Source organism: Aegilops tauschii, chromosome 5 (assembly GCF_002575655.3).
Source record: "Aegilops tauschii subsp. strangulata cultivar AL8/78 chromosome 5, Aet v6.0, whole genome shotgun sequence".
Taxonomy (NCBI): Eukaryota; Viridiplantae; Streptophyta; class Magnoliopsida; order Poales; family Poaceae; genus Aegilops; species Aegilops tauschii.
In genome coordinates, this window is record NC_053039.3 from 463,296,546 (window position 1) to 463,322,192 (window position 25,647).

A 25,647-nucleotide genomic window follows, 5' to 3' on the forward strand; every position below is an offset into this window, starting at 1 on the left:
AGAAAACTGACTTACCCAAATTAACAAATCAGCCAACTTACATATAGCTTGCTGGAGTTAAAAGTGTGGATGTATGTCTGCTTTGTAGTTGAACCTGGGCTTCCTTAATAGAAATCGGAGAGTATATATAGATAGAAAAAAAGTTGAACTCTGCTCATACAGCAATGCTTTGCAACTTTACAAAGTCGTCAATTTATGATCACCTTGGGCTTCGACAAAGAAGAGGATGACCTTCACCGTGGTATTGGGGTTGCGGGAGAGATGCTAGACGCACGGACCCTTCACGGGGGATTTACTGGGTGATTAGGTCCTGATCGGTTGGAATTAAATTAAGTGAGGTGGGCCCACACCTGAAAATCAGGGGGGCCAATTAAATGAGGGCACGTTGGGGGGTCCGTAAAGTCCGTTGTTTACTGCGCGTGTGTGTAGTATTTTCCGGGTTGCGGGCACGCGCAACACATGTGATGGCGATGTCAACGGCGGAGACGCGGGCATCGATGGGAGAGAAAGTGGGAGAGAGGATAAAGATGTGGTGGCCATTCGGGGTTTAAGTCTGGGCTTGGGCTTAGGGTTTATGCCGTACTCTTACAGCCACGCTCTATATATAGTAGTACCTCTGCCATTGACGAGCAGATTATCAGCAACTAACAGCAATGGCAATGGCCGCCTCCGATCAGCAGCTACAGCAGGCCCGCAGCACCCGGCACGGCGTCGAGGACGAGTCCCGGTGGGTGGAGCTGATCCGGCAGTCCCTCCGGGAGGTTTCCGGGGAGGAGGACGACGACGGCATCCCCGTGTCCGTGTTCGACGTGCCCAAGCAGCTGCTGGTGCACAAGCCCGAGGCCTACGCGCCGCAGTTCATCGCGCTGGGCCCCTACCACCACTGGCACCCTCACCTGTACGACATGGAGCGCTACAAGATCGACGCCGCCCGCCGGGCGCTCCGCGAGGCCGGCCGCAGCCTGGACGACCTCGTGCGCGAGCTCCGGCACCTCGAGGGCAAGGTCCGCGCTCACTACCACCGCTACCTCGACTTCCGCGACGGGACGCTCACTGGTAGAAAAAAGCCCTTTGGTCCCGGTTCGCAACAGCCTTTAGTCCCGGCTGTGCAACCGGGACTAAATATGCGCGACTAAAGACCCCCTTTTAGTCGCGCCTCTTACGGACCGCGACTAAAGGCTTTAGTCCCGGTTCGCGTGGCTGACCGGGACTAAAGGCCCGTCCACGTGGGCGCCAGTGGTCCGTCGGGGCGGAGGACCTTTAGTCCCGGTTCTTGTGGCTAACCGGGACTAAAGGCCTCCTCCGCAGGTTTAGGGTTTTAGCCCCCCTAAACCTGGTTTCTTTTTAATTTGTAGTGTTTTATTTCTTTTATATTTTATTTTGTGTTTTATTTTAATTTTGATGAAGTTTCAGTACACATATTCTACGCTACTATATACATGCATATGAAATTTCAAACAAGAAGAATTCAAGAGGAATATATAATATATATTCAATCTCGGGTGACCATATACAACTTCGAACAAGTTTCCATACACAATTAGGATGGATGACCATATACAACTTCGAACAAGTTTCAATCTCGGGTATGCATATAAATTTCTTCGTCCTCGGTATAGTGTTCTCCTTTAGGATTGATGACTTCCCTCATGAAAAATCCTGCTAATTCTTCTTGAATTGGTCAGAAGCGAGCTTCTGGACTAAGCCTCCTCCGCAAGTTATCCGTCGCGTTCCGCACGCTATCCGATGCCTTCCGCTCAGAGGTGTGTCTCCGGATGTTCTCACAAACATAGTATCCACATAGATTGGTCCCCGGTGGCTGCTTATCCACATTAACTAACCTTCTGAAATCTAGCTCATGTTTGAATTCACCGACAATTTCTTCTGAGAACCGTCTCCAAACCCTACAGGGCAAAGAAAATTAAATGAACAAGGGAGTTATTAGTTACTTGATATTAGGAAATGAACGAAAGAGACCGATCGATATAGAGCTCAAATGATTGAAAATAATTACTTTTGCAGCATTTTTCTCATGTCGGCCCAACGCTTTGGATCCGAATCCATAGAGTCCATGATTAGAACTCTGGAGGTGTGAAGTTCAATATTTAGCAGAATCCAGTGGAACCTGCGGACACGTTACATGCACAGTCATGCATAACTCATCGATTAGACATACCATGCATGGAGTAAACAAAAGAGAATGGGCACAAGAGAGAAACACTCACCCAAAATGGTAAGGAAATAGAATATGACTTTTGAGTTGATGCTTTCTAAGAAACTTGTACAAGTCTTTCTCCACGTCTTCGGGGTGATGTTGTAACACATGTCCATTAACGATATGTGGGTCAATGAACCCAACATCATGGATGTTTCTTATTTTGCATTCCCAAATCTTCAATCTGCATAATAGCGTACGCAACAATATAGTTAGGACAATATATATATATATATATATATATATATATATATATATATAGTGCAGGCAATGAAGAACGAGATGAGGTAGAAATAAATCACTTACAGAACGTAGCAACTCAGCATAGATTTGTCGAGGTCGCGCAGATTGAACAGCTGGAACAATTCACTCATATGAACTTGTACAGAGTACCGTTTGGTGTGATGCTCATCTGTAACATCCGCATAAACATATTATTTGTCGGCCCATGTTATGAATTGCTTGTACCAACGTAGCAGATTTCGCATTTGTGATGGTAGACTCTTTTCCTGCGCAGGCTCGATGAGAGGCCCATTCCGCACATATTGTAATGCTATCTCACATACTGGCGCATCCTCAAGGCCTAAGAAGGCACGAAGAGTCAAACCCATCTCGGACGCTTGTTTCATGGCACTCGCTACAGTCAATCCAAGTGCTGCCGCAGCTGCTATGATCTCGGGGTCCTCTTCCGGACCGGCTTTCACTATGAGCGGGGGGATCGATTGTTTCTTCTGCATCCCGAGCTGGTCAACTTGTTTCCCGCTTTTTTTACTTTCTTCTTTCTCCTCCTTCAATATTTTTGCTTGCCTACGAAGTTCATGTCCATAGTCGTCAGGCATATTCAGCTCGGCTTGGGACGGTGTCGTCAAAAAATCCTTAGCCCACTTCTTTTGCTTCTCAGTGAATACTTGCTTGGGCTCAGGCTCTTTTATCGCCTTCATATCCGCCTTCCATTTCTCATAATCAGCAGACGCGGCCAATTTGGTTTCAGCTTCACTAAGTTCCCAAGGCCTTGGGAGGAGAGGCTTCAGTGATGGCTCCGGTACCCTTGTGGTCTTAGGTACATAAGGGTCCGGGTTAATAGTCCAGGAGCGGGTTTCCTTGCTGTCCGCCTGCTTCTGCTTCTTCGTCGGAGGTGGATTGGGGGGCGTCGTACCCGCCGGAGGAGGATTGGGGGGCGTCGTACCCGCCGGAGGTTGTGGATCGGGGGACGGCGTCGAATGGCGTGAAGGAGGTGTAGGTGAACCACCACGACCACCACCACCGCCACCACCACCACCACCACCACCACCATCGGAGGGGGGTGGACTTGCTAGCCTTGGCGCCTCGCCTGGAAACACTATGTACTTCTTTTTCCATAGAATGATCTTGCGCTTGACATCGCCAAGTCTTCTCTCCCCTTCGGGTGTAGGTTTGTCAATCTCCAGGTCCTCAAACCCTTGGACTATGTCTTCCACCGTGACACGAGCATAGCCATATGCAATGGGGTTGTTGTGGTGGAGTGCTCCAGGTGTACAGGGTAAAGCACTGCCGCTAGCTACCTTCGTGGAAACGTTCCCCACGGGATAATGCAGATCACATTCTTTCATCTCCTTTACATCATCCACGGGGTAGTGAGGCTCCGGTGCACGAATCTCGATCATCGGTGCACTAGCACCAGGCGGGGCATCCGTGGAAGCCACGCTGCTTCTCCGCTGCTGGCTTCCGCGATCCGCTTCATGATCTTCATGCGGCCCTGCAGCCGATTTTTCTTTTACTAGTTCATGCACGGTCTGCTTCAACTCATGGAGTTCCGATGCAAACTTCGTCATAAGATCTGCATCCCGGTCCGTCTTTCTCTTACGGCTTCTGTAACAGTACGGGTCATTGTCCTGGGAAAACCCTACTTTCCACGGAACTTTGCCTTTGCCTCGTACACGTCCTCCGTGTTCATCATTCCCGAGGGCTGTTGTCAGTGCGTCTTTCTCTCTGTTGAACTTGATCAAGCCCTCTTGAGCTTGGGTCATTGCGTCAATAAGGGCTTGGGTGGGAGCAAACTGTCTCTGCCGGTGAACACACACCCCTGTCTCCGGGTCTAGCGATCCCCCATGCCCGTACCACCAGCTTTTGGCCCTTGGGTCCCATCCCTCTGTACCTAGAGGGATTCCTCGCACCCTCAGGTCCTCCTCCATCTTCTGCCACCTAGGCTCCGAAAGGCGGTATCCTCCTGGCCCCATAATATGATGGAACTTTTTCTTACTCGCATTATCCTTATTTTTTCGATATTTCCTTGAAATGCTCCGATTGCTTTTGCCTCACAAATTCTGGCCAATCATCTTTCAGTTTCTCATCTTGTCCATTGAAATCCGGAGTCTTGCCCTTGTTGACATAGTCACGGGTTAAATTCTTCTTGAAGTTCCGGAATGCTTCGCCCATCTTCTGAAGAGCAAACTCTTTAACTAGCCTCCTCCTCTGACGTCCACCCGGAACCTCGTTACCGAATTCATCGACTTTGTTGTATTCCGGAGGTAGAATGAAATGTTCCATAAGCTTTCTCCAGCAATCCTTTTTCGTTCTCTTGTCGACAAAACTGAAACCAAGACGTGCCTTCTTTGGCTCCTTCCATTCCTGGACGGTGATCGGGACGTTGTCTCTAACAACGACTCCGCATTGGTTGATAAACTTTGAGGTGTGCTGTAGGGGCTTGCCGGTTTCACTGACAAACTCAATGGCATATGTTTCTCCTGTTTTCATCGCCTTGGATTTGCCACGCTTTGTCGTACTCGATCCGGAGGGCTAAAAAAAGAAAGAGAGTCGCGCGCGTTAATACATATGTATTCACATTTCAGTAAGTTTGTATCACGAGAGGCTCAATGTATATATATACCTCGCCGGAGGTGGTTGCTACTTGCAATTCGAGATCATCGTTTGTTGACGGTTGACCTCCGTCGACAATGTCCGTTCCTTCACCTTCTTGATCATCGACAATCTCTGTTCCACCGTCAAGGTTCAGAAAAGAAGAGACTACATCCTCTTCTTGCTCGTATTCTGAGCCCGGCACATAAGGACTCTCGTTGTTGATGATGCCCATTAAATAACGTTCAGCCTCCGGATCCCTAAGCGGCTCGGCTCTATCGTCCGCCATATGTCACTCCTGCATGTAGTAAAAATTCTTTAAGTATAAAGGAATTAAAAAATAAGATTAAGGGGACATAGAGGAGGAGGAATTAAAAAATAAGATTATTGAGCACTGCCAAGTATTTTTTTTTCTTTTTTTTTCCTTTTCTTCTTCCTTTTCTTATTTTGTTTTTCCTTTTCTTCTGTTTTGGTTTCTTTTGCATTGGTTTCTTTTGTTTTGTTTTCTTTGTTTTTCTTTTTGGTTTTCATTTGGTTTCTTTCTTCTTCCTTTTTTCTTCTTTTTTTCTTCTTCCTTTTTCTTTCTTCTTTCTTTTGGTTTTCATTTGGTTTTCATTTTTTTCTTCTTCCTTTTTCTTTCTTCTTTTTTTCTTCTTCCTTTTTCTTTCTTCTTTCTTTCTTCTTCCTTTTTTTCTTCTTCCTTTTTTTCTTCTTCCTTTTTTTCTTCTTCCTTTTTTTTCTTCTTTCTTTTGGTTTTCATTTGGTTTTCTTTCTTCTTTCTTTTTGGTTTTCATTTGGTTTCTTTTGTTTTGTTTTCTTTGTTTTTCTTTTTGGTTTTCATTTGGTTTCTTTCTTCTTCCTTTTTTCTTCTTTTTTTCTTCTTCCTTTTTCTTTCTTCTTTCTTTCTTCTTTCTTTTTTTCTTCTTTCTTTTTTTCTTCTTCCTTTTTTTTCTTCTTCCTTTTTTTTCTTCTTTCTTTTGGTTTTCATTTGGTTTTCTTTCTTCTTTCTTTTTGGTTTTCATTTGGTTTCTTTTGTTTTGTTTTCTTTTTTTTTCTTCTTCCTTTTTCTTTCTTCTTCCTTTTTTCTTCTTCCTTTTTCTTTCTTCTTTCTTTCTTCTTTCTTTATTTCTTCTTCCTTTTTTTCTTCTTCCTTTTTTTTCTTCTTTCTTTTGGTTTTCATTTGGTTTTCTTTCTTCTTTCTTTTTGGTTTTCATTTGGTTTCTTTTGTTTTGTTTTCTTTTTTTCTTCTTCCTTTTTCTTTCTTCTTCCTTTTTTCTTCTTCCTTTTTCTTTCTTCTTTCTTTCTTCTTTCTTTTTTTCTTCTTCCTTTTTTTCTTCTTCCTTTTTTTTCTTCTTCCTTTTTTTTTCTTCTTTCTTTTGGTTTTCATTTGGTTTTCTTTCTTCTTTCTTTTTGGTTTTCATTTGGTTTCTTTTCTTTTGTTTTCTTTTTTTTTCTTCTTCCTTTTTCTTTCTTCTTCCTTTTTCTTTCTTCTTCCTTTTTTCTTCTTCCTTTTCTTTCTTCTTTCTTTCTTCTTTCTTTTCTTCTTTTTTCATTTGGTTTCTTTCTTCTTTCTTTCTTCTTCTTCCTTTTTCTTTCTTCTTCTTCCTTTTTCTTTCTTCTTCTTCCTTTTTCTTTTTGGTTTCTTTGGCAGGGGCAGCGGGCGGCGGGCGACGGGCAAGGGCAGGCGGCCGGGCTGCGGCGGCGGCGGAGCGCTAAGGGCAGGGCACGGGCGGCGGCGGTGCTCACTGGGGACGGGGGCGGCGGCGCGCAGGGCGTCGGGCGGCGGGCAAGGGCAAGGGCAGGGGCTGCGGCGGGCAAGGGCAGGGGCACGGGCGGTGGCGGCGCTCACTGGGGACGGGGGCGGCGGCGCGCAGGGCGTCGGCGTCGGCGTCGGGGCAGGGCTTCGGCGTCGAGAGAGGAGAATGGAAAGTGGCGGAAACTGCTAAGTGCAGTATATATAGACATACCTTTAGTCCCGGTTGGGGAGGCGGACCGCGACCGACCGCGACTAAAGGGTACCTTTAGTCGCGGTCCGCCTCCCCAACCGGGACTAAAGGGTTTTGGCGCCGCTTTCGTTCACGCGCAGAAAGAGCCTTTAGTCGCGGTTGGGGACAACAACCACGACTAAAGGGTACCCTTTAGTCGCGGTCCGCCTCCCCAACCGGGACTAAAGGTCCTTTTTCATATAAAATAAAACTAATTCATTTTAAAATCTTAAAAATACAATTATATATCAAAAAAATCAGAAAAATAAAACTAATTCATTTTAAAATCTTGAAAATACAAATAATATATCAGAAAAATCAGAAAAATAAAAATAATTCATTTTAAATTTTTAAAAATACAATTATAAATCAAAAAACAGAAAATAAAACTAATTCATTTTAAAATCTTAAAAATACAATTATATATCAAAAAAATCAGAAAATAAAACTAATTCATTTTAAAATCTTAAAAATACAAATAATATATCAAAAAAATCAGAAAAATAAAACTAATTCATTTTAAAATCTTGAAAATACAAATAATATATCAAAAAAATCAGAAAAATAAAACTAATTCATTTTCAAATCTTAAAAATACAATTATATATCAAAAAAATCAGAAAAATAAAAGTAATTCATTTTAAAATCTTAAAAATACAAATAATATATCAAAAAAATCAGAAAAATAAAACTAATTCATTTTAAAATCTTAAAAATACAATTATATATCAAAAAAACAGAAAAATAAAACTAATTCATTTTAAAATCTTAAAAATACAAATAATATATCAAAAAATTCAGTTCATCGATCCCTTGAAGGTTTGACAAAAGGTTTGATACATCATTCAGTTCATCGACCAAATACAAAGTTTGGTACAATAAATTATTACACATCAATTCTTCCCTTGTGTCCCTGCTTGCTTACGATTGTGCCGTATCCATGGAGCATCCTCATCATTTAACTTAATGCTTGGGTCAATGTTCACTTTGAAGGGCGGAATTTCACCAAACATATTATAATCTTCTGACATGTCTGTCTTGTCCTCCACTCCCACGATGTTTCTTTTCCCTGAAAGAACAATGTGGCGCTTTGGATCATCGCATGATGTACTGATCGTTTTCTTATCTTTCCGTTTCCTCGGTTTGCTACTCATGTCCTTCAAATAAAAAACCTGAGCGACATCTTTGGCAAGGACGAATGGTTCGTCAAGGTAACCAAGATTGTTGAAATCCACCATTGTCATTCCGTATTGCTCGTCCACCTTTACCCCACCTCCTGTTAGCTTGAACCATTTGCACCGGAACAAAGGGACCTTAAAGGAGGGTCCATAGTCAAGTTCCCATATCTCCTCTATGTAACCATAATATGTGACCTTTCGCCCATTCTCGGTTGCTGCATCAAAGCGGACACCACTGTTTTGGTTGGTGCTCTTTTTATCTTGGGCGATGGTGTAAAATGTATTCCCATTTATCTCGTACCCTTGGAAAATCGTTATAGTCGAAGATGGTTTCTTGGCCAACATGTACAGCTGATCTCCAACATCATTGTCATTCATTAAATGTTTTCGCAACCAACTGCCGAAAGTCTCCATGTGGGCCTTTCTAATCCAGGATTCAGGCTTCCCCGGGTTGTCCGAGCGTAAAATATTCTTGTGTTGCTCGAAGTACGGAGCCACAAAGCTGGAATTTTGCAGAACTGTGTGGTGTGCTTCAGTCATAGAATGACCGTCCATAAATATCGTGGATTTCCTTCCGATCTTGCCTTTTCCACTTAGTCTCCCCTCGTGCCGCGATTGAGGAATACCAATCGGCTTAAGGTCAGGAACATAGTCAATACAGAACTCAATTACCTCCTCATTTCCATAGCCCTTGACGATGCTTCCTTCTGGCCTAGCACGGTTACGAACATATTTCTTTAATACTCCCATGAACCTCTCAAAGGGGAACATATTGTGTAGAAATACAGGACCGAGAATGGAAATCTCTTCGACTAGGTGGAGCAGGAGGTGCGTCATAATATCGAAGAAGGATGGTGGGAACACCAACTCGAAACTGACAAGGCATTGGACCACATCGTTCTGTAACCGTGGTAGATCTTCTGGATTGATTACCTTCTGAGAGATTGCATTGAGGAATGCACATAGCTTCACAATGGCTACTCGAACATTTTCCGGTAGGAGCCCCCTCAAAGCAATCGGAAGCAATTGTGTCATAATCACGTGGCAGTCGTGAGACTTCAGGTTTTGGAACTTTTTCTCCGCCATGTTTATTATTCCCTTTATATTCGACGAGAAGCCAGACGGGACCTTCATACTGCTCAGGCATTCAAAAAAATGACCTTCTCTTCTTTGGTAAGAGCGTAGCTGGCACGACCTTGAAACCATTCCGGATGCCGGTCATCTGGGTCTTTCAAAAGTTGCTGGTCCTGCCGTGCTTCCTTTGTATCATTTGTATTCCCATACACGCCCAAGAAGCTTAGCAGGTTCACGCAAATATTCTTCGTAACATGCATCACGTCGATTGCAGAGCGGACATCTAGGACTTTCCAATATTCTAGCTCCCAAAATATAGATTTCTTCTTCCACATGGGTGCGTGCCCGTCAACTCCCCGCGGAACTGATTGTCCGCCAGGACCCTTTCCAAACATGACTTTCAAATCCTTGACCATATCAAATATCTCAGCACCAGTACGTTCCGCAGGCTTCGGCCGGTGATCTGCCTTGCCGTTGAAATGCTTGCCTTTCTTTCTTACGTTATGATTTCGGGGAAGAAATCGACGATGACCCAGGTACACGTTCTTCTTACAATTAACCAAACGTACACTTTCAGTCTCATGTAAGCAGTGCGTGCATGCATTGTATCCCTTATTTGTCTGTCCCGAAAGGTTACTGAGAGCAGGCCAATCGTTGATGGTTACAAAAAGCAACGCTCGTAGGTCAAATTCCTCTCCTTTGTGCTCATCCCAGACACTTACACCAGGTCTGGCCCACAACTGTAAAAGTTCATCAACTAATGGCCTTAGGTACACATCGATGTCGTTCCCGGGTTGCTTTGGACCTTGGATGAGCACTGGCATCATAATGAACTTCCGCTTCATGCACAACCAAGGAGGAAGGTTGTAGATGCATAGAGTCACGGGCCAGGTGCTATGGCTGGAGCTCTGCTCGCCAAAAGGATTCATGCCATCAGTACTTAGACCAAATCTTATGTTCCTTGCGTCAGCTGCAAAATCTTTGAACACTCTGTCGATCTTTCTCCATTGCGTTCCATCAGCGGGGTGTCTCAACTCCCCGTCGGACTTACGGTCCTCTTTGTGCCATCGCAACGACTTGGCATGCTTTTTGTTCATGAACAGACGTTTCAACCGTGGTATTATAGGAGCATACCACATCACCTTGGCGGGAACCCTCTTCCTGGGTTTCTCGCCCTCAACATCGTCACCAGGGTCATCGCCTCTGATCTTATAACGCAATGCAGTGCATACAGGGCATTCATTCAAATTCTCGTATTCACCGCGGTAGAGGATGCAGTCGTTAATTCATGCATGTATCTTCAGAACCTCTAAACCTAGAGGGCAGACAACCTTCTTTGCTTCGTACGTACTGGCGGGCAACTCGTTATTCTTCGGAAACATATTCTTCAACATTTTCAACAAATTTTCAAATGATGAGTCACCTACACCTTCCCGTGCCTTCCATTTTAGCAAATCCAGTGTGTAGCCCAGCTTTTTCAGACTATTATCGCATCCTGGATACAACGACTTTTTGTGATCCTCTAACATGCGATCCAAATTCTCCCTATCCTTGTCAGTTTCGCAGCGTCTCCGTGCATCAGCAATGGTCCGACCAAGATCATCAGCGGGCTCATCATGTGCCTCTTCTTCACCTTCACCTAACCCTTCCCCACCTTCAGCATCATCCTCCATGAAAGTATCACCGAAATGATCATGATAGTTGTCATCGATATCATCCCCTTCTTCATCTTCTTTCATTCTAACCCCTCTTTCTCCATGCTTGGTCCAACAATTATAGCTTCGCATGAAACCGTGCCGAAGCAGGTGCATGTGAACGTCTCTTGAGGAGGAGTAACCCTTCTGATTCTTACAGACAGCACATGGACAGATAATAAAACCTTGCTGCTTGTTCGCATTTGCCACTACGAGGAAATCTTTCAAACCCGTAGTGAACTTGCCGAAGAGTCGGGGACCGTACATCCATTGTCGATTCATCTGCATTATTATTATATAAAGTATATAATTAACCATCATGCATTTGTTAAACTAACTAGCTAGAAATAATACAAATTAAATAATGAACTACACACATGCATATTTTATCAATGACACATGAAAGGTTCAAGTTGCTAACCGCGATCGCGGAGGAAAAATAAATGAGAAAGCTCAAGTGTGGCTCGGACACTTCATATCATGTTTGTTTCAGGCTCTCGGGCATTTCATCGAACACCTTGTGTGCATAGGAGGAACCAAAAGCAAACCCACCACCCCCTTCTGAAAATTGTGAAGTGAGCTGAGTGAAGTGAAGTGAGCTGAGTCCTATATATAGGGATGGGCCTTTAGTCCCGGTTGGCCTGGCCAACCGCGACTAAAGGCCTTCGGGGACCTTTAGTCCCGGTTGGCCAGGCCAACCGGGACTAAAGCCCCTCCCGTCCGCCAGCTGGATGGGCCTTTAGTCCCAGTTGGCCTGGCCAACCGCGACTAAAGGCCTTCGGGGACCTTTAGTCCCGGTTGGCCAGGCCAACCGGGACTAAAGCCCCTCCCGTCCGCCAGCTGTCGACCGAGCGCGCTGGGCCCAGATAGTTGATCGCGGGTCTCCTCCCGAACCGCGACTAAAGGCCCCTTTTGTCGCGGTTCGATTGTTTTGGGGACTAATGGGGGCGTATGGAAGCCTCTTTTTCTACTAGTGGCTCTCGCTCATGATGCTGGTGGACGGCGCTTTCCTGCTCGAGTTCCTCACCATCCACCACCACCACGCCGCCGCCGAGCCCGAGAGGGTCACCTTCTCTAACTGGACGTCGAGGATGGCGCACCTCATCGACCTGGGCGGGACCGGGCGGAAGTCCGCTCACAGCCTCATCCTCCGCGACATGCTCATGCTCGAGAACCAGATTCCGCTCTTCCTCCTCCGCGAGATCCTCCAGGCGACATGCCACTCCCAGTCCGTCGACGAGTCCACCACGCGGCTCACCTGCATGGTGACGGGCCTCATGAAGGAGCTCTGCCCGTTTAAGATGGAGGGCAACATCCCGGAGAAGCAGATCGAGAGGGACATCGCAAAGCACTCGCACCTGCTCGAGCTGCTCTACCGCCTGCTCGTGCCCAAGCCCAAGCCCTCTGAGGACGCCGCCCCGGCGTGGTCTGGCACCGTCGAGGATGATATCGAGGAGCAGCGACCGGACGGTGATGGCGGCCAAGAAGGCGAAGGCCCTTCCGCCGGCACCGGCAGCGAGTACGTGATGCAACTGCTCTCCGCCATGTTGAGCATGGCGTCGAGGCTCAAGGGCGGCCGCCTGGGCCATGTGATGAAGCCGATCGAGTTTGCGGCCAAGGCGCCGTGGAAGATGCTCGCCGGCATACCTGGCATCTCGGCCTTGTCCATGCACGCGGACGCAGACATGAGCCAGGAGATCGCGATCCCATCGGTGACCGAGCTGGCCAGCAGCGGCGTTCGGTTTAAGCCGACCAACGGCAACCTGTCCACCATCAGCTTCAACCGCAAGACGGCGACGCTGCACCTCCCGGCGGTGACCCTCGACTGCAACACGGAGGTGGTGCTCCGGAACCTGGTCGCCTACGGGTCGTCCGCCGCGTCGGGCCCGCTGGTGTTCACCCGATACATGGAGCTCATGAACGGCATCATCGACACCGACGACGACGTCACGCTGCTCCGCAAGCGCGGCGTGGTGATCAACCGCATGAAGAAGAGCGACGGCGAGGCCGCCAAGCTGTGGAACGGCATGAGCCGCTCGGTGCAGCACTCCAAGGTGCCGGATCTGGACGCGGTCATCGAGGACGTGAACCGCTACTACGGCCGGCGGTGGAGCGTCAAGGCGAAGCGGTTCATGCGCAAGTACGTGCTCAGCTCATGGAAGATGCTCACCTTCTTCGCCACCATCAGCATGCTGCTTCTCACCACCTTGCAGGCCTTCTGCTCCGTCTACACGTGCTCTCGGTGGTTCGGTGACGTTGTTGTAGCGGTCACGCCGACACCGAGATAGTAGACCGGTATACGCATGCGTTCCTCGGCCACGCCGTGTAGGCGACGACATAGCGTGATCATGCTGTTGTCTTGTTTGCACCTACGGTTTTGCCGGCGAGTCCTCACGCTTCGATCTCGGTGGTAGGGGTGGGAACAAGTTTAAGGTTTGGTGTCCGGTCACCGATGGCGAGACGATGATGTTTCCTTATGCCGGCGTCGAATAAGTCATCCTCGCCTCGTCGTAGTTTCGGATGTGTGTCCTCTAGAGGCATGTAGAGGATGGTGTGTCCCCTGGTCTAGTTCTTCAGATCTGGTTTTTTACTTGTGTAGGTATTTCTCGGGGGCGGCCTTCTATGGAGCAAACGGCGTGCTTGTGCAACTTGATCCTTCGGCTCTAGCAGATCGACATGGCTCCAACTAATATTGGAAAACAAAAGGCTTGCTTGAGATCATTCTAAAATCACCGAGTGGATAGAACGTGTTCAAAAATAAATAAAAACATAAAGTGTGGCATAAGTTTGGTTAAATGGGCTAAAGTGGATGAAACTTTCTTAAATGTGGTAATCTCCATCAAAAATGACAAAAAGAAGCGGTGAAAAAATGGAATTGACTCTAAATTTTATGAACGCTACCACTAAAAAAGAGCAATTCATGCAATGAAAATGAGCGTGCGCAATTCATTTTTACTAGAAGCCATTCTAACTTCAAAGATCGAAGGAAATAACTGTGCATCCATTGCGTATATGTGTGTCAGTTACGTATCTGTGCATTCATTACGTACCATCTTTCTACAAGATTTGTCATATTAACACTATAAATAAGGTCGTTGGTGCCACAATGTTGACATGTGCCTATTTGCAACTACACTCCAACCTATACAACCACATTGGGCCTTCATAGCCGATCAACATGAAAAGTTGTAGTTTGAGTAAAATTATAGCTTGCTATCTCTCGTGTGGGTGCAACGGTTCTGGCGAATGCATAGACAATGTTAACTTGTTTGGGTTGAGAGTGGGATGCATTAGGAATGGGAGTTTGGCTTGACTTGCAGTTCAAGCTGCAATCAAGATGAACCATGGATGGTTCACATTCTGCATTGTGACCAGCTTAATTTGCAAGTATCTCTCGATAACAGCTTCGACGAGGTTGTTGTGTCCATGAAGACTCGCTTGCATTTATGATACTAGATGACCTGTTACGCCAACTGGCGCAGAGACAACCACCAACCCAGAAGCTAATCGAACTATTTGAAACATGAAAAGGAAGTTATGTGAACTATTTCAAGGATGTTTCCTGCAAATGGTCTGCAAGTGATTATGCTTCATAATGCATTTTTATATGCCATGTATTACCAACGATAGATAACATGATCATTTTTCATGTCCTTCTTTGACTGGCTAGAAGAACCCAACAGCCGTTTTACACAGCTGTCTCCCAAATACCTGGCCCTTCGGTTTAGCACTATGTATTGCTGTTTATTGGGCAAAATAAAAAGGGGCGTACCCAGGTGGGAACAACGAACCGCCCGCATGGCCGGCTCGCATGCGCGTGAGACTTGGGAGGGCCAAGTGGCATGCCAAACTCTTCCCATCTCAGCCCCATGGTCCATGATTAGCAGTGCAATCAGTAGGGCATTTGTTTTGCAAGTTTAAGTAGTAATTAATCCATTGATCTCAACATGAAAATTAATTAATACAAATAAGTTAGCATCCATCATGCACTTGCATTATTTTCACATGTCTCTTTGTGGTTTAAATAAGTTGTTGTGACCTCCATGGTAATCATTGCAACATAATTATAACAAATAATCCCCTATTGTTGTGACCTCCATGGTAATCATTGCAACATAATTATAACAAATAATCATTGCAACATGGTAATCATTGCAACATAATTATAACAAATAATCACCGGTTATCTATGGTTCTCTATTTTTACATCACTAGCTGTAAATGAAATCATCCGCTTAAAATTTCCAACTATATATTCCTGCTGCAACGCGCGGGGAATTGTCTAGTTATGTTAAGTGAGCAAGCATGTACTGATAGAATTGTATTCAATTTCTATTTTAGCTAAGACTTTGTCCATATTTTTTCTATCATCTTAACAATTCGTTATGGTTTTGCTAGGTGATTTGATCAGAAACGATGGTAATGAGTTCAAGTCATAGCCAACGAGAAGCACAAGTGACTATAGTGGAAGAATAGGGCAAATCAGAATAACCATTTATTTGAATATCTCATTATTCCGAAATCCGGACTGTTTGGAGGAGAGATACATCTAAACATGAGTGTAGCCAATCCGAATACAATTTGGAATCTGTGTAACTCAAGTGTGGCTATGCAAATTTTTAGATGGAGTTAGTGGTTACTTATTGGAGTAGCAAATTCCAGATACCTAGTAGAAAGTAAGTGGAATTTGAAAGGAATTGTTAAATTTGCTTTGTATGCTTCTGCTAAAGAGACAAACCGAGAAATACTGCTATCTTGGCTCCATGGAAGGCTTATTTGTCGGCTGGAACCCCTCCCAATTCAAGTCGATTTAGACAAGAACCCCAAGTCTCTTCGAATCCCTGTAAAGCCAGATTCTGCATTACTATTGCAAGATATCGTGGGTCGTGGGCATGGAGCGGAAGGGAATAAATTGCAGCAGTCATGGGTTCCTATTATATTCATTCAAAATAGTACAAAAAAGAATGGCCCTTGTTTTGTCTTAATGAAGCTCCTGGTTGCCTGGTTGATGGGTGAGAAGTTTGAGGACTTGTACAGGATATCTGAGAGTTAGGAACAAACTTTGGTAATCCACGTTCTGGTTTTAGGGCAAGGCAAAGGATGTTATTCCAGCACAGACCATGTGGTTTGACATTACAGAGGCACATATAGAAACTGCAACAACTTATATGCTTTTAGTTTGAGATTGGGTTGGGCCGAGAGATAAACCCAAATGGTGTGGTTTATACACACTAGTAGAAAAACAGCCATTTGTCCTGGTTCGTAAGGCCCATTTGTCCCGGTTTTTGAACCAGGACTAAAGGGTCGTTACTAAAGCCCTAGACCTTTAGTCCCGGTTCTTACACGAACCGGGACAGATGGGCCTCCACGTGGCCGGTGCGGCGAGCCCAGGCAGGAGGGCCTTTGGTCCCGGTTGGTGGCACCAACCGGGACCAATAGGCATCCACGCATCAGCGGCTGGCAGGAGCTGAGTTTTTTGTTTTTTTGAAAGGGGGTCGTTTAGGGGGTAATTTAGGGTGTGTTAACTAGCTAATAGAGAGAAGTGTCCTCTCTTATCTCCGTGCTTGGTTTATCAACGCTACTGCTATGCCTAAACATGGCTTAGATTAAAGTGAAGGCAACATGTGGTGCATGTCGAAAGTAATACTAATCCTAACTTGATCAAGTTTGGATTAGTACTACTTTCGACATGCACCACATGCATTTTGCCTTCACTTCAATCCAATACATGTTCATTTCACCCACTGATATATAATAACTCTTCATGCTCGCATCATGCATCATCATAATAAGAAGTCCTACTAATCATCATCATACAACTTCTGCTCGTTATTAATAACAAGTCATACGATCATCATCCTCATGTACATGTGCTCATGGGCTGTAGAGGCCCCATTCCGACCTCTCTCAGTCTCAATGGTGTTGGAATGCCCTAGAGGCAATAATAAATTGGTTATTATCATATTTCCTTGTTCATGATAAAGGTTTATTATTCATGCTAGAATTGTATTGACCGGAAACTTAAATACATGTGTTAATACATTAAAAAATACTATGTCCCTAATGAGACTCTACTATACTAGCTAGTTGATCAAAGATGGTTAAGGTTTTCTAACCATAGACATGAGTTGTCATTTGATCATATCACTTGACTTTGTTGCTATAGCTTTCTTCATGTCAAGTATCTATTCCTAAGACCATGAGATCATGCAACTCTCGGATACCGGAGGAATACCTTATGCACTATCAAACGTCACTTCGTAACTGGGTGATCATAAAGATGCTACACATGTATCTTCGAAGCTGTCTGTTGGTCTGTTGGGTTGGCATGGATTGAGACTAGGATTTGTCACTCCGTGTGACAGAGAGATATCTCTGGGCCCTCTCGGTAATACAACATCGTAAAGAGTTTGCAAGCAATGTGGCTAATGAGTTAGTCACGATATCTTGTATTATGGAACGAGTAAAGATACTTGTCGGTAACGAGATTGAAATAGGTATGGAGATACGGACAATCGAATCGCGGACAAGTAACATATCGCCGGACAAAGGGAATTGCATACGGGATTAACCGAATCCTTGACATCGTGGTTCAACCAATAAAATATCTTCATGGAATATGTTGGAACCAATATGGGCATCCAGGTTCCGCTATTGGTTATTGTCCGGAGAGGTGTCTCGGTCATGTCTACATGATTATCGAACCCGTAGGGCCCACACGCTTAACGTTCGGTGACTCTAGAGTAATATTGGGATATGCATGTTGGTGACCGAATGTTGTTCGGAGTCCCGGATGGGATCCGGGACATCACGAGGAGCTCCAGAATGGTCCGGAGGTAAAGATTTCTATATGGAAAGCTGTTTTCAAGGTTTCAGAAAAAGTTTCAGTTTTTCGGTATTGTACCGGAAAGCTTCCAAAAGGTTTCGGAAACTTCCAAAGAAGTCCGGAAGTCCATTAAGTGTTCCACAACGTCCCAAGGGTCAGCATGGGCTGAGGGGAGGTGCTCTGGCCTTATTGGGCCAGGCGCACAAGTCCCTCAAGGCCCATGTGGCTTGGGAGAGGTGGAAAGTCCACCTGTGTATGGAAAAGGAGGGAATTGGACTACGAGTCCAACTCCTCCCCCTTGGTGCGCCCGTAGGGCTTGGAGGGCTGGCCACCATGCCCTTCCACCTATATATAGAGGTGAGGGGGCGCCCCCAAGAGTACACACAAGCCCTTGGCCCCCCTCTCACTCCCGCTACTTTGTAACTCCTCCGTCTTCGTTGTTTCGCTAGCGCTCGGCATAGCCCTGTCGGAATCACTCCACCATGCTACCTCTTGATCTTGCATTGATTTTTTCCTTGAAGAGTAAAGGGTGATGCAGCAAAGTAGAGTAAGTATTTCCCTCAGTTTTTTAGAACCAAGGTATCAATCCAGTAGGAGACAACGCTCAAGCGACCGAATACCTGCACAAACAAACACCAACTTGCATCCAACGCGACAAAGGGGTTGTCAATCCCTTCACGGTTATTTGCAAAGTGAGATCTGATAGAGATGGTAAAGTAATATTTTTGGTTTATGGAACAGAAAGTAAAAGATTGCAAAGAAAGTAAATAGGAAACTAAAATTGTAGATCGGAAACTTATATGATAGAAAATAGACTCGGGGGCCATAGGTTTCACTAGAGACTTCTCTCAAGATAGAAATTATTACGGTGGGTGAACAAATTACTACCGAGCAATTGATAGAAAAACGCAAAGTTATGACGATATCTAAGGCAATGATCATGAATACACGCATCACGTCTGTGTCAAGTAGACCGAAACGATTCTGCATCTACTACTATTACTCCACACATCGACAGACTCCTGCCTGCATCTAGGGTATTAAGTTCATAAGAACAGAGTAACGCATTAAGTAAGATGACATGATGTAGCGGGATTAACTCAAGCAATATGATGAAAACCCCATCTTGTTATCCTCGATGGCAACAATACAATACGTGTCGTTTCCCCTTCTGTCACTAGGATCAAGCACCGCAAGATTGAACCCAAAGCTAATCACTTCTCACATTGCAAGAAAAACCAATCTAGTTGGCCAAACCAAATTGAGAGTTCGAAGAGACTTGCAAAGATATCAAATCATGCATATAAGAATTCAGAGGAGATTCAAATAATATTCATAGATAAGTTGATCATAAATTTGGGATATTTGAGAATATATAGGCGGAAGAAATAGGTCGGTGGAGTCAAGAGGCGCCCACAAGGGTGGGGGTGCGCCCTACCCCCTAGGCGCGCCTCCCGACCTTGTGGCCGCCTCGTGACTTTCCTGACGTGCACTCCAAGCCCTCTGGATGTCTTCTGGTCCAAGAAAAATCATCGCGAAAGTTTCATTCCGTTTGGACTCTGTTTGGTATTCCTTTTCTGCGAAACTCAAAAACAAGGAAAAAACAGGAACTGACACTGGGCTCTAGGTTAATAGGTTAGTCCCAAAAATCATATAAAATAGCATATTAATGCATATAAAACATCCAAAATAGATAATATAATTGCATGGAACAATAAAAAACTATAGATACGTTGGATACATATCACACCACCATCACTGTCACGCCGTCGTGCTGCCGGCGATCCCATCTACTTCTCCTCTCTCGTTTGCTGGATCAAGGAGGAGGAGATGTCATCGAGCCGTATGTGTGCTGAACGCGGAGGTGCCGTCCGTTCGGTACTTCATCGATTTGGATCGCGATTGGATCGTGACGAGTACGACTACATCAACTGCGTGATATATGCTTCTGCTTAACGGTCTACGAGGGTACGTAGACACACTCTTTCCTCTAGTTGTTATGCTTCTCATAGATAGATCTTGGGTGTTCGTAGGATTTTTTTGATTTTCATGCAACGTTCCCCAACAAATGGGGAGTAGTCTGTGGTTGGCGCCAGGATGGGAAGGCCCGGGCCCAATCGCCACCTCCGCCTCTGACCTTGTCGCGCTGCATTCTCTGCCATCGGCGCCTCCTCTCCCCTGCCACCGAAATCGTAGGACCTCGCCTTCGCGTTATGCCGCGCCGCAACTTCACCATCCTGGTCTTGCCCAAAACCACTTAGGGATGGCAACCATCCTGCGAAGAACCGCCCGCATGGCGGTGGCGCTACTGCTACGGACGCCACGCGGGGTGAAATAGGGCTTTCGTGATTCAGCCTCCAGTGACATAGGGCCTTCTTTTGAATGGTTGTTGGCTATTCCTACTTGACGAGAAGAAACTAACTGACGGGTGTCCCCTTGCGTAGGGCGCTGCTACCTCTTGAGCACTGTGTTGGTTTTCCCTTGAAGAGGAAAGGGTGATGCCGCAAAGTAGCGTAAGTATTTCCCTCAGTTTTTGAGAACCAAGGTATCAATCCAATAGGAGGCTACGCGCTAGTCCCTCGTACCTACACAAAACAAATAAATCCTCGCAACCAACGCGATAAGGGGTTGTCAATCCCTACACGGTCACTTACGAGAGTGAGATCTGATAGATATGATAAGATAATATGTTTGGTATTTTTATGATAAAGATGCAAAGTAAAATAGAAAGCAATGAAAATAACTAAGTGTTGAAAGATTAATATGATAAAGATAGACCCGGGGGCCATAGGTCTCACTACTGGTTCTCTCAAGAGCATAAGTATTTACGGTGGGTGAACAAATTACTGTTGAGCAATTGACAGAATTGAGCATAGTTATGAGAATATCTAGGTATGATCATGTATATAGGCATCACGTCCAAGACAAGTAGACCGACTCCTGCCTGCATCTACTACTATTACTCCACACATCGACGCTATCCAGCATGCATCTAGAGTATTAAGTTCATAAGAACAGAGTAACGCCTTAAGCAAGATGACATGATGTAGAGGGATAAATTCATGCAATATGATAAAAAAAACCCATCTTGTTATCCTCGATGGCAACAATACAATACGTGCCTTGCTGCCCCTACTGTCACTAGGAAAGGACACCGCAAGATTGAACCCAAAGCTAAGCACTTCTCCCATTGCAAGAAAGATCAATCTAGTAGGCCAAACCAAACTAATAATTCAAAGAGACTTGCAAAGATAACCAATCATACATAAAAGAATTCAGAGAAGATTCAAATACTGTTCATAGATAAACTTGATCATAAACCCACAATTCATCGGTCTCAACAAACACACTGCAAAAGAAGATTACATCGAATAGATCTCCACAAGAGAGGGGGAGAACATTGTATTGAGATCCAAAAAGAGAGAAGAAGCCATCTAGCTAATAACTATGGACCCGAAGGTCGGTGGTAAACTACTCACACTTCATCGAAGGGGCTATGGTGTTGATGTAGAAGCCCTCCGTGATCGATGCCCCCTCCGGCGGAGCTCCGGAACAGGCCCCAAGATGGGATCTCATGGGTACAGAAGGTTGCGGCGGTGGAATTAGGTTTTTGGCTCCGTTTCTGATTGTTTGGGGGTACGTAGGTATATATAGGAGGAAGGAGTATGTCGGTGGAGCAACAGGGGGCCCACGAGGGTGGAGGGCGTGCCTGGGGGGAGTAGGAGCGCCCCCCTACCTCATGGCCTCCTCCTTTATTTCTTGACGTAGGGTCCAAGTCTCCTGAATCATGTTCGTTCCGAAAATCACGTTCCCGAAGGTTTCCTTCCGTTTGGACTCCGTTTGATATTCTTTTTCTGCGAAACTCTGAAATAGGCAAAAACAGCAATTCTGGGCTGGGCCTCCGGTTAATAGGTTAGTCCCAAAAATAATATAAAAGTGAATAATAAAGCCCAATAATGTCCAAAACAGAAGATCATATAGCATGGAGCAATCAAAAATTATAGATACGTTGGAGACGTATCAAGCATCCCCAAGCTTAATTCCTGCTCGTCCTCGAGTAGGTAAATGATAAAAACAGAATTTTTGATGTGGAATGCTACTTGGCATAGTTTAAATGTAATTCTTCTTAATTGTGGTATGAATATTCAGATCTGAAAGATTCAAGATAAAAGTTCATATTGACATAAAAATAATAATACTTCAAGCATACTAACTAAGCAATTATGTCCCCTCAAAATAACATGGCCAAAGAAAGTTCATCCCTACAAAATCATATAGTTTAGTCATGCTCCATTTTTGTCACACAAGAATGCTCTCATCATGCACAACCCCGATGACAAGCCAAGGAATTGTTTCATACTTTAGTAATCTCAAACTTTTTCAACCTTCACGCAATACATGAGCGCGAGCCATGGACATAGCACTTTGGGTGGAATAGAATATGATGATGGGGGTTATGTGGAGAAGACAAAAAAGGATAAAGTCTCACATCAACGAGGCTAATCAATGAGCTATGGAGATGCCCATCGATTGATGTTAATGCAAGGAGTAGGGATTGCCATGCAACGGATGCACTAGAGTTATAAATATATGAAAGCTCAACAAAAGAAACTAAGTGGGTGTGCATCCAACTTGCTTGCTCACGAAGACCTAGGGCACTTGAGGAGGCCCATTGTTGGAATATACAAGCCAAGTTCTATAATGAAAATTTCCCACTAGTATATGAAAGTGACAAAATAAGAGACTCTCTATCATGAAGATTATGGTGCTACTTTGAAGCACAAGTGTGGTAAAGGATAGTAACATTGTCCCTTCTCTCTTTTTCTCTCATTTTTTTGGGCCTTCTCTTTTTTTATGGCCTTTCTCTCCTTTTTTTATTCCTCACTTGGGACAATGCTCTAGAAAAATGATGATCATCACACTCCTATTTATTTACAACTCAATGATTACAACTCGATACTAGAACAAAGTATGACTCTATATGAATGCCTCCGGCGGTGTACCGGGATATGCAATGAACCAAGAGTGACATGTATGAAGAATTATGAATGGTGGCTTTGCCACAAATACTATGTCAACTACATGATCATGCTAAGCAATATGACAATGATGAACGTGTCATGATAACGGAATGGTGGAAATTTGCATGGCAATATATCTCGGAATGGCTATGGAAATGCCATAATAGGTAGGTATGGTGGCTGTTTTGAGGAAGATATAAGGAGGTTTATGTGTGAAAGAGCGTATCATATCACGGAGTTTGGATGCACCGGCGAAGTTTGCACCAACTCTCAATGTGAGAAAGGGCAATGCACGGTACCGAAGAGGCTAGCAATGATGGAAGGGTGAGAGTGCGTATAATCCATGGACTCAACATTAGTCATAAAGAACTCACATACTTATTGCAAAAATCTACAAGTCATCAAAAACCAAGCACTACGCGCATGCTCCTAGGGGGATAGATTGGTAGGAAAAGACCATCGCTCGTCCCCGACCGTCACTCATAAGGAGGACAATCAAAGAACACCTCATATTTCAAATTTGTTACATAACGTTTACCATACGTGCATGCTACGGGACTTGCAAACTTCAACACAAGCATTTCTCAAATTCACAATTACTCAACTAGCACGACTTTGATATCACTACCTCCATATCTCAAAACAATCATCAAGCATCAAACTTCTCTTAGTATTCAACACACTCATAAGAAAGTTTTTACTAATCTTGAATACCTAGCATATTAGGATTATTTAAGCAAATTACCATGCTATTTAAGACTCTCAAAATAATCTAAGTGAAGCATGAGAGATCAATAGTTTCTATAAAACAAATCCACCACCGTGCTCTAAAAGATATAAGTGAAGTACTAGAGCAAAACTATATAACTCAAAAGATATAAGTGAAGCACATAGAGTATTCTAATAATTTCCAAATCATGTATGGATCTCTCAAAAGCTGTGTACAGCAAGGATGATTGTGGCAAACTAAAAAGCAAAGACTCAAATCATACAAGACACTCCAAGCAAAACACATATCATGTGGTGAATAAAAATATAGCTCCAAGTAAAGTTACCAATGGAAGTAGACAAAAGAGGGGATGCCTTCCGGGGCATCCCCAAGCTTTGGCTTTTTGGTGTCCTTAGATTATCTTGGGGGTGCCATGGGCATCCCCAAGCTTAGTCTCTTGCCACTCCTTGTTCCATAATCCATCAAAATTTTCCACCCAAAACTTGAAAACTTCACAACACAAAACTTAACAGAAAATCTCGTGAGCTCCGTTAGCGAAGGAAAACAAAAGACCACTTCAAGATACTGTAATGAACTCATTCTTTATTTATATTGGTGTTAAACCTACTGTATTCCAACTTCTCTATGGTTTATAAACTCTTTTACTAGCCATAGATTCATTAAAATAAGCAAACAACACACAAAAACAGAATCTGTCAAAAACAGAACAGTCTGTAGTAATCTGTAACTAACGCAAACTTCTGGAACTCCAAAAAATCAGACAAAATAGGACGACCTATACAATTTGTTTATTTATCAGCAGCAATTGGAATCAGTATTTTATCACGTTCTGGTGATTTTTAAAAATTATTTTCGTGAACAGAAAGTTTCTGGAAATTACAGCAAGATCAAATAACTATCATCCAAGAAGATCCTATAGGTTTAACTTGGCACAAACACTAATTAAAACATAAAAACACATCTAACCAGAGGCTAGATCAAATATTTATTCCTAAACAGAAGCAAAAAGCAAAAAAACTAAAAATAAAATTGGGTTGCCTCCCAACAAGCGCTATCGTTTAACGCCCCTAGCTAGGCATAAAAGAAAGGATAGATCTAGGTATTGCCATCTTTGGTAGGCAATCCATAAGTGGCTCTCGTAATAGATTCATATGGTAATTTTATTTGCTTCCTAGGGAAGTGTTCCATGCCTTTCTTTAATGGAAATTGGAATCTAAAATTCCCTTCCTTCATATCAATAATTGCACCAATCGTCCTAAGGAAAGGTCTACCAAGAATAATAGGACATGAAGGATTGCAATCTATGTCAAGAACGATAAAATCTACGGGCACATAGTTCCTATTTGCAATAATAAGAACATCATTAATTCTTCCCATAGGTTATTTAATGGTGGAATCCGCAAGGTGCAAGTTTAGAGAGCAATCATCAAAATCACGGAAATCTAGCAAATCGCACAAAGTTTTGGGAATAGTGGAAACACTAGCACCCAAATCACATAAAGCATAGAACTCATGATCTTTAATTTTAATTTTAATAGTAGGTTCCCACTCATCATAAAGTTTTCTAGGGATAGAAACTTCCAACTCAAGCTTTTCTTCATAAGATTGCATCAAGGCATCAACGATATGTTTGGTAAAAGCTTTATTTTGACTATAAGCATGAGGAGAATTTAGCACGGATTGCAACAAGGAAATACAATCTATCAAAGAGCAATTATCATAATTAAATTCCTTGAAACCCAAAATAGTGGGTTCATTAACATCTAACGTTTTGATTTCTTCAATCCCACTTTTATCATATTTAGCATCAAGATCTAAAAACTCCGAATTTTTGGAACGCCTTCTAGGTAAAGGTGGATCATATTAAGTCCCATCATAATCAAGATTCATATTGCAAAACAAAGATTTAATAGGGGACACATCAATAACTTTTAGATCTTCATCTTTATTTTCATAGAAATTTGAAGAACACGCTTTTATAAAGCAATCTTTCTTAGCACGCATCCTAGCGGTTCTTTCTTTGCACTCATCAATGGAAATTCTCATGGCTTTGAGGGACTCATTGATATCATACTTAGGAGGAATAGAT

The 25,647-nt window shown here is 43.9% G+C and overlaps 1 protein-coding gene across 1 annotated transcript; it reads left to right on the forward strand.

The window, feature by feature from the left end:
* Positions 1-11,963: 11,963 nt before the first annotated feature.
* Positions 11,964-13,777, forward strand: LOC109777610 (putative UPF0481 protein At3g02645). Its single transcript, XM_040390840.3, has one exon. The coding sequence runs from the start codon at positions 11,968-11,970 to the stop codon at positions 13,267-13,269; it is 1,302 nt and encodes a 433-aa protein (XP_040246774.2). The 5' UTR covers positions 11,964-11,967; the 3' UTR covers positions 13,270-13,777.
* The last annotated feature ends 11,870 nt before the right edge of the window (positions 13,778-25,647 follow it).

What these genes read in the sequence shown, in the direction of transcription:
- LOC109777610 (XM_040390840.3), top strand. Translation starts at nt 11,968, where the DNA reads ATGATGCTGGTGGACGGCGCTTTCCTGCTCGAGTTCCTCACCATCCAC.